General features: G+C 37.4%; 1 protein-coding gene and 1 long non-coding RNA gene across 4 annotated transcripts in view; both read left to right on the top strand.

Moving 5' to 3' along the window:
• The first annotated feature begins 74 nt into the window (after nucleotides 1-74).
• The window catches only part of chico, a 45,388-nt gene continuing 35,462 nt past the window's right edge, over nucleotides 75-10,000 (top strand). The window contains exons 1-2 of one of the 3 annotated variants that reach the window (XM_087238774.1): nucleotides 75-194; nucleotides 444-653. In XM_087238774.1, the coding sequence (XP_087094900.1) occupies nucleotides 627-653 (27 nt within the window). In that variant the 5' untranslated portion in view covers nucleotides 75-194; nucleotides 444-626. 3 annotated transcript variants of the gene reach the window in all.
• LOC147837270 (uncharacterized) lies at nucleotides 1,233-7,279 on the top strand. Its single transcript, XR_015479132.1, has 3 exons — nucleotides 1,233-1,916; nucleotides 3,081-4,254; nucleotides 4,536-7,279. It is a non-coding gene; the product is annotated as an uncharacterized LOC147837270 (long non-coding RNA).

The following is a 10,000-nucleotide window of genomic DNA, read 5'->3' as shown; positions in this document are numbered from 1 at the left end:
GTTACTAGGCAACATGAACACGGCCCGATGAATATTCATGAGCAAATCCTTTACCGTAGTAGAATCTGTAAATCGGCGTCTAGCGTCACACGAGTCCGTCCATACGAGTCCTGAAGCGGCGGAAGAGGCATGATTTTCCAAGCACAGCCTGCTCTTTCACCGCCTATACCCAGACGTACACAGTATTAGCGAATGTACGACCAAATCTAGACGGTTTTTCATCATATCCAAACGCGCTGCGCTCGCTTTCCGCGACGTAAACTTATCTGTTAGCTTTAGCCTGCTAGCTTGTCTCAGAATTTCTGCAAGTATGATCAGCCTGGCGGTGGATTAATCGCTGAAACTGGCCTATTTCGACAGAAGATTCATTTGTCGTGTGTGAAAACCGCAATGTCACATGCTGTTGTAAAGATAGCCTGTTGTTTTTGTATTTCCGAAAGCAGAACTGTCTGAAGTTGACGTAGGATTTGAAGTAGAAAATCCATAGCCCAGATCAGCCCAGGGAGAACAGACTGAAGCCTTTCTGCCTTCAAACTGATCAAGTTTAGACCGAACAAAGAGGACATCCACTCAAACCCCGCTTACTTCATCTGCAGAGAGAGAATAAAGCACAAACACAGGCTGATATGATGTTTCCACAAGCCAGGCACTCGGTGAGTCTGTTTTTCCTTCAGTCAGGCTGATTGTCACACGGCAGGTGTTGTGGACATTGTGTTACTTGCATATTCATGTGTTTATTTTACAACAGAGCACCGTAGTTGATCAATTATATGCTTGTTGAGATTATACCATACCAATTTATTCACTTGCATTATTATAATTATTTTTTCCTTTTGTTTTGAACGTGCCCACAGGCAATACAATGTTTTTCAAATGTGCTTTGGCAATATCCTTGATTTTAATACCTATTTTAATCAGTACCATAGTACTTTATACTCTATAAAGACTGAGTTAAAATGATTTTATATGCACACATTCAGACTTTCTCAGTAATCTAATTTCAGAAAAGTATTCTTTGCTAATTTCTAATTGTAAATTCATTTTAGCAGCCTGTAAATATCAAAGTACAACACTGTTCACAGTCAAATAAATAACCTTAGTGTTATGGTGTTTAGAAGACCTAATTATATGTGATTTCAGACCCATTAATTAAAGTACCATGATATACAATGTAGAGAGCATGTCACTGAATAAATGTGCGAATTTAAAACCAAGTTTACCTCAATTCCATTAGGCCCCGTAATGTATTTTGTTGTGGTGTATGTGTATCTTAAGATTTTCTTGGACAAATCATTCAAATAATAATATTATCATTATATTTACTAGTTGATTTTAGTAGTGTGGTCGATATTCAGTTCAATCTCTTCACTTATATTTCAAGTGCAGACTCATTTGTTTTGGTGTAAGTGTATGAGTGTTGCCATTGAAAGACATGTCGTATGTTGTAAGTGATTATTGTCAAAATGAATCTTAGAAAACATTTATCAGTATTTCTAATATTTCAACCCTTATGTGCTGTTAGGGATGTTTTTATTCACTCTGGGGTGATTTTGAGTCTTAATTTGGCCATAACTTTGTCTGTTTCAGCTAGCAGAATGATTTCTGATGACATCTTATTTTGACACATATTTTGAGAAGATGCATTGAAATTTTAAAGCGCTCAATGATACACCCTGGCAAATTGGCTACCCTTTTGTTATGTTCGGGGTGGAAACATCCACTGAATTAAACTGCTGGAAAAATGCATCAGATTAATACTTTTTTTTTTTTTTTTTTTTTTGCACAAATCTGTTAATTAACCTCAGTCCTGATCAAAACTACTAAATTTCTTAGAAAATGACAGGATTTTAACTCTTTAATTGCCAAGCTTATAAATGATGTCACTGATTTGGTGAAAAAAGCTCTCAAAATTATGTGTTTTTACCAAGCGGCAACCTCCCGCTCTCTCTCAGGAAGCCAATACGGAAGTAACTAAAACTGCAATTCATCCGAAATTCCGCTAGTCCTGGCCGCTCCTGGCTCCAAAACAGAGCAAATTTCAATTGAGCCCACTGTTAGAATGGCCAACTTTACAGCAGAAAAAAAGGTGTTTACAGCCTGGTACAAAAAAAGATTTTGGTTAATACAGCTAATATTACCCTTCATGACAACTGTGAGGGGGGTGAATTTTTTTATAACTCATCCATTTTCTTTATATTAAGTTATATTAAGTTTGCATAATTAAGGGCGTGGCCACTTGAGTGACAGTTAGGTCTCGTTGTTCGCCGTCACGTCACCTCAGCTGAATCCGGCAGATTAGCCACTGAACTCGGCATATTTATCGTATTTCTGTGTTGTTTTATGTGGCTTTACACAGTCGACTGCCTTTTGGACTTGTTTACTGCAATTATTTGATGGAATGTCATGCTGAGTGCACTTAATTGTGCTCACAAACCATTCACGTGGCCTCCGTTTCCCATGTGAGTAAAGTTATATACTTATATACCATCTCTATACATGTATTCGTTTTATTTAAGATAATTTATCGTTTATAATTATATTTAGAGCTGTAATGCACTCCAGAATCTGTCAGATTGATTAGCTGTAGGCTCTAGAACAGTCATCTGAAGCGTTGTCATACAGTGTTATGCTGGATTTCATCAATAGTCTTACATTAACTAACACAGACTATATCTGAGGTGTTTGGATGTAATTCGCGTTTTCCTCCTCTTGAGAAACGTCATAAGAACAATGTTTAGTGGCTCAATGTATTACAGCAGTGTTTTTAAAAGACTAAACACTTTGTTGATATAGTGTACAACCAAGCACAAGTGGTCAGAATACAAACGAGTCACAAGTGATAAAGTATTAAGCCTTCTCCCAAAGTAAACCAGGTGTCTGAACCAGGTCCAAGCAAAATGCAGCATGCGTCTGTAGCTCCGCTCACTCTCCGCCTCTTTGCCCTTGTTTGGTATCCCGCCGTGGGTGTGATGACGCGCGATCAAAATGGCGACGGTTGGCCGCGCCTACTTGTGGCTTCTTTTGCGCTCTGTAGAAACCTATGGGTGACGTCACGGATACTACGTCCATATATTTTACAGTCTATGGTTTTTACCATAAAAAGAAATTGTGGACTGGATTTTTTTCAACGTCTTATCACAGTCTTGGACATGTTGAACAACTTTGCCTTTGATGCATTGTTTTTGATTGATTTTCATTTTTTTTCTCCCTAAATTACTATTGGTGGCTGTTTTTGCCCCATTGACTTTCATTATAACCACATTTGGTTGATTACAAAACCATGACACCATATAATGATGCATTTTTGATTGTTGCTGGTTTTCCTCGTTGGGAAGAGGTAAAACATTTTTACTGTTGATCATCAGTTGGTACCATTAACCCTTTAGATAGGCCTGTGCAAAACTAAAGCTTAATTTCTGGGTTTTATATGGAGAAGAACTGCAAATTAAAGTGTGTGTGGGAGTGAGCTTTGCACACTTACCTCGATATGTCTGAGAAAATCAAAATATGCATCTCCGCTCTCAGAGCTACATGGAGTAAACAAAAACAAAGACTGTGTATTTCTACACTATGAAATGTGGTTATAATGGAAGACAATAGCCCCTTTCACACAGTGATATCGGTAAGTATCCGGAAAATTTCCATAATGACTTTACCGGTATATTCAAAAAAGCGCTGTTCACACAGGCGAGGACGTTGCGGAATTTTTGCAGAAAAGACCATTCACACATCCATTCCAAAATACCGGTGAATTCTGACATCATTCACCACAAATGAGCTTTAAACGGCTGCGCTTGTATTTGTAAACATTTGACTACATTACAAACTCTGTGGATGATCAGTATTGTGAACAACTTCGATGAAAACATATGGAGGAACACTTTCGCATCACACGCAAAACTTGAAGGTAAACAAACAGCGGCTTATCATAAGCATCTTATCGATGATTATTTACACAGTTGGCATTAAGAAGAACATATAAACGTTATCTGACTAACTTCTAGCAGCTTAATGCGTCTGGGAAAATATTCAAAGGCTTTTATTCTCATAAACCGCGCAGATGTAAACGCGTCTGACTGTTCTGATTGGCTAAAGCAGACGTCTCACGTCAGCACGTTCTAGAAAGAAAATTGACGGTAATTTTCCGGAAAGGTATGTATGTGTGAAAGGGGCTAATGGAGCAAAAACAGCCACCGACAGTAAATTAGAGAGAAAAACTGAAAATCTAACAATGCATCAAAGACATTGTTTTTGGTGATCGCTCACATGTTCAAGACTGTGATAATAATAGGTTAAAAAAAACAGTTCACAGGAGCTCAGGGTACGTACATCCATACATGCATCAATACAAGGGAAAAGAAGGACATTTAAATAAGTAGATAATGAAGTAAACAATAAAATGATAAAGTAATATATGCACAGATCTACACTCATCGGCCACTTTGTTAGGTCCACCTGTCCAACTACCGCAAATTTCTAATCAGCCAATCACATGGCAGAAACTCAACACATTTAGGCATATAGACATGCTCAAGACGATCTGCTGCATTTCAAACCAAGCATCAGAAAGAGGATTTAAGTGACTTTGAACCTTGCAAGTGTTAGGGTTATGGTTGTTGCTGCCAGACGGGCTGGTCTGAGTATTTCAGAAACTGCTGATCTACTGGGATTATTACGCACAACCATCTCTAGGGTTTACAGTGAATAGTCCAAAAAAAGGAAATATCCAGTGAGCGGCAGTTCTGTGTTTGCAAATGCTTTGTTAATGCCAGAGGTCAGAGGAGAATGGCCAGACTGGTTCCAGCTGATAGAAAGGCAACAGTAACTCAAATAAACGCTCGATACAACAGAGGTTTCCAGAAGAGCATCTCTGAACGCACAACACATCCAACCTTGAGGTGGATGGGCTACAGCAGCAGAAGACCAGACCGGGGGCCACTCCTGTCAGCTAACAACAAGAAACTGAGGCTACAATTTGCACAGACTCATCAAAAATGGACAATAGAAGATTGGAAAAACGTTGCCTGGTCTGAATCTCAATTTCTGCTGCAACATTCGGATGGTCGGGTCAGAATTTGGCATCAGCAACATGAAAGCATGGATCCATCCTGCCTTGTATCCATGGTTCAGGCTGGTAGTGGTGGTGTAATGGTGTGGGGGATATTTTCTTGGCACACTGTGGCCCATTAAAACCAATTGAACATCATGTCAGCGCCACAGCTTACCTGAATATTGTTGCTGACCATGTCCATCCCTTTTTGACCACAGTGTACCCATCTTCTGATGGCTACTTCCAGCAGGATAACGTGCCATGGCATGTCATGAAGGGTGAATCATCTCAGATCATCTCAGACGGCTTTCTTGAATATGACAATGAGTTCACGGTACTCAAATGGCCTCCACAGTCTTTTGAGCTCAATCCAATAGAGCACCTTTGGGATGTGTTGGAACGTGAGATGCGCATCATGGATGTGCACCTGACAAATTTGCAGCAATTGTGTGATGCTGTCATGTCAATATGGAGCAAAATTGTTATATTTTAAATGATCATTTAATTTATTACAAAATGTAAGTGTGTATAATGTGTGCTTTGGTGGAGAGTGGCAAAATTGATGTTTGGACTGTGCTTTGATCCTTGAGTAGTTTTTAAAATGTTTTTTAAAAAAAAATTCTAATCATGCCTGACAAGGTTTTTTGCTATATAAACCATTGTTATTCTGATTGATGTTTTAGTGGAGGTCTTTTGTAAAAATGAGTAATAGTCATCAGTTTTTTCCTCACAAAAAATTGGCCACATTTTAACATGAGGAAAAAAAGTAGCTCTGTCCTTTTGTTGTTTAAAACAACTTTGTTCATCTTTGACCTCTTTATTAATTTGTTTTACATTTCTAAACCGCCAAAATTGTTATTGTCCTCCATTGTAGAGGCTTCATCGAGTGTTTCTATCTATTCTCCAGCTGTGATTTCTATAGGTGTCATGTGAGGTTTGCTGGTAGCGTGTCTAAATGAAAGCGTTTGTGAATGTGTTCAGCCTCAGGTATGGTCGGAGATGCTTGTTTGCACACCAGTTGCCTGGTTCCCTCCCTGTAGAGGCTTAATTGTGTCGTTTCCATGAATTGTTCCTGTGCACACAGTGGGCAGCTTGTGTTAATGAGTCCCCAGTCATTATTTTGTTTGCACTCAGGCCTAATTGCCTTTTCCCCCGTGCACACAGGCGTATGTGAACACACAAACACCAGCACGCTAAATGAAAACCTCACAAGTGCATGGATTTGGGGGATTCCTTAATTTAGGCCTTTTTTTGCTAATTCTAAGAAAAGAGTTTAGGAGAACATTTCAGTCCATGTCCACATGCACAGTTGAAGTCAGAAGTATTAGCCTCCCTTTGAATTTTTATTTTTTATTTTTTTTTATTCTTTACCAAATGATGTTTAACAGAGCAAGGAAATTTGCACAGTATGTCTGATAATATTTTTCTTCTGGAGAAAGTCTTATTTGTTTTATTTCAGCTAGAATAAAAGCAGTTTTGATTTTTTTAAATCAGCATTTTAAAGTAAAAATTATTAGCCTCTTTAGGCAATTTTTATTCAACTGTCTACAGAACAAACCATCTTTACACAATAGCTTGCTTAATTACCCTAACCTGCCTAGTTAACTTAATTAACCTAGTTAAGCCTTTAAATTTCACTTTAAGTTGTATAGAAGTGTCTTGAAAAATATTTAGTCAAAAATTATGTACTGTCATCATGGAAAAGATCAAATAAATCAGTTAATAGTGATGAGTTATTAAAACTATTATGTTTAGAAATGTGCTGAAAAAAATCTTCTTTCTGTTAAACCAAGATTGGGGGGGAAAACACGGGGCTTATAATTGAGGGGGGCTAATAATTCTGACTTCAAGTGTACATGGGTATTTTTATAATCAGTGTTTCACCGCTTTCGTTTAAAAAAAAAAATCAATTTGCAATTTGGGGAAAATTTATTTTATTAATTCTTTTAAAATAAAATGTAATGAAATATAAATCGCAGATATTGCAATTTTATGAACTGATTTGCAATTTAGTTTTGTAGTCAAGCTTCAGCTAAATAATCAGTATTTTAAGTTCTTAATGCTAAAATGCAGTGTTAGTTAAAAAAGGAGCTGAAAAGGTTAACTTAAACATTTATTCAAATTTATTTATAAATATTTAGAAAAGAAACACTAATTTTTTTTCTAGAGCAAACAGTAAACACAAATAAAATAACCATATTTTTTCTGTAAACAAGTTAAACTCAAATTTATTTTAAAAAATTAAAAATAAAAATACAGATCACTCGGCAAAATAACATGGCTGAAACAACTCAGATTTTTTGCTTTGCTTTTGCTTCCTACTAGATTGATTGTCACTAGCAATACTTTTAATTGACATTTGAGCAAAACACTCCTCATATAGCCTACCTGTGGTACTTTTTTAAGTGCTGGTTGTTGTATTTCCTGATTCTGTGACAACAACTCTGCATCTGCTTTTACAAATTTCCTGTTTTTGTTCAGTGTCTGTGACTTTGAAACCAAAATATTCGTCCTGTTTTTCTTTGATATTAATTAGTTAATGCTTCTGAAGTGCCAAACGGCATCATCACACTCGGACTATTTTTATTTTTGTTTGTTTGTTTTTTGTTGTGGACATTCCGCATAGTTTATGTGCGCAATTCTGATTGTGCTCACTCAATTTGCTAGTGGGACTATCACACACAGACGGCAGTCACGCATTTGCTCTGGGTGGGAGAAATAAAATAATACACAGGGATCGAAATTGCGACCGTTTTGTTTGCATATGCGCCTGAAATTTTATCTATACGACCTCAAAATATATCTGGGAGCATTTGTGCAATTGCATAAAATTGTTGTTTTCACAGCAAAATGTTCACCAAATGCACGGATTTAGGAGGCATTCACGCATTAAGCAACTTTGCACCTAAAAACACCTAGTGCAGCGCTCAGGAATGGTTTCAAACAGTTGACATGTCAGCTTGATTCAAAACAAAGCCTGCAGTGCTTATCCCGCCTTCAACCTCTTCTTATTGGCCCACTGCGCTAGAACAGAACGCGGATGGATGGGTTAATATTAGCTATCAGTCACTCCAATGACAGGGAGCTACAGCCGTGAAAACGCAAGGGTCTGGATACGAGAGATTGAAAACCCTGTTAGATTTAGTTTTAGAAACCACCTAAAGTTACAAATAATGACACATCTGAATAGGGATCATGTAATGAATGTCAATCCAGCATTTACATTTTTCGTAGAGTGGATAAAAGACTTTCAGTGATTAAAGTCTGTCATGAAAATGACTAAAGTGTTCACCGTAAAGCTGGTGGGGCGGAGTTTTCAGGTAACATTGTTTGCCCCTGAATCTACACATTTTAAGCATGAGATGTTCTAAAGTTATTTAATGGTTCATGTAATCGTCACGGTGCTGTCAGTCGTGCGACTGACACTGCGTTCAATTGCATGCAAACCAATGGAAACTTGAGGACAGAGAAGGATTACCATCCCGCAGGAAAACTACATGAAATATGCAATACGGTTGCCGCAAAAGTGGGGAATTTTGCTTTATTTTCAACGTTTGCTGTGAACCCAGCCTTGTTGGCCAATCAGAAAGGAGGAAACAGCCTGTACGGTGTCATCATGAGGCAAAAACTCCCGTTGTGTTGTCCACTTGACCACATTGTACCCAGATTAAAAAATAAATGAATATATAAATAAAATAAATATACCAGTAAGGGGCAAACACTTTTTTGGATTCAAATCTTCCAGTTCTCTTTAAAGGCATACTTACACAAAAATGAAAATTCTGTCATCAGTTCCTCATCCTCCACTTTCAGAATATCTTGTTTTGTATTCCCCAGAAGAAAGAAGATAAAGTTTACAACCACTTGAGTTTGAGGAAGTAGTGAGGAAATTAAAAATTTTGGTTGAACTATCCCTTTAAATGTAAAAGCAGTACTCCTTCTTGACATAGGACATTTTCGATCAACTTTTTTTGAATGTTGACTACCATATCATAATCGCATTTTTCATTATCAGGGTCAATGTGTAAGTTACTATAACAACTTTAACAGCTTTTCTTCATTGATTTTAATAATATGATTGTTGTTGTTTTAGTTGGCAAGGCTCCTGTGTCTTAAAATAACAGCTTGATAGATCAGCAGTGAAAACCAACCCCGTTTAACTCTTTATTTTGACATGTCTCACTCCTGCTGATGCACTCTTAAACACACTGACCAAACTGTGGCCCTAAACCTCTGAAATTTCAGCAGAAGCGGGAATCAGGCGGAGATTAACTGCAGGATCCCAAATCTGGGATTAGGAGTTCTAGCCGACTGCTCCATTTAATCTCAGCCTCATAAGATTTACTGCGTTCTTTGGAATTTAAGATCTTTGGGATCAGTTTGACTTATCAAACCTCTGAAGTCACTTAAAAACGACTTTGGGTTGATAGATTTAATAACTTGTTTTGGGACAAATCCTTTGCAGAGCTTGACATTTTTTCAGGGTTTATTTAGCTTGTGCTCATATTTTCTAAAAACAGAAGGCTAAAGTGATTTTTGAGTCAAGTGTGATCAAACTGTTGGTCCTTTTCGTCTTGTTTGTTGTAAGATGGCAGACCTGGTGGATTATGGTCAAGGATTAACGCTTCAGCTGAGTTTAGTGACTGTAAGCAGCTCCTCATCATACTGTGTTGGCCATCCTCATCCTCTCTCCATCTGAACTCTTGAACTTTCACTTGTAATAATGGTTTTGTTTGGTATTAGTAACATTAGAACAACTTTTCTTTCTCATTGAAACAATAACTGTTCTTATTAGAACCCGCTAGGGCTGCACAATGTGAAGCTATATATCTTACGGACAAAATAAAGTCTATACTACCTGACAAAAGTATTGTTGACTATTTAAGTTTTAGGAACAAATAATAACTTGACTTCTAGTTGATCATTTGGTATCAAAAGTGGCTCATATGA

The sequence above is a fragment of the Danio rerio genome, chromosome 2, assembly GCF_052040795.2.
Source record: "Danio rerio strain M-AB ecotype USA chromosome 2, GRCz13ab, whole genome shotgun sequence".
NCBI classification, from domain to species: Eukaryota; Metazoa; Chordata; class Actinopteri; order Cypriniformes; family Danionidae; genus Danio; species Danio rerio.
This window is presented reverse-complemented; position numbering and strand designations above follow the sequence as displayed.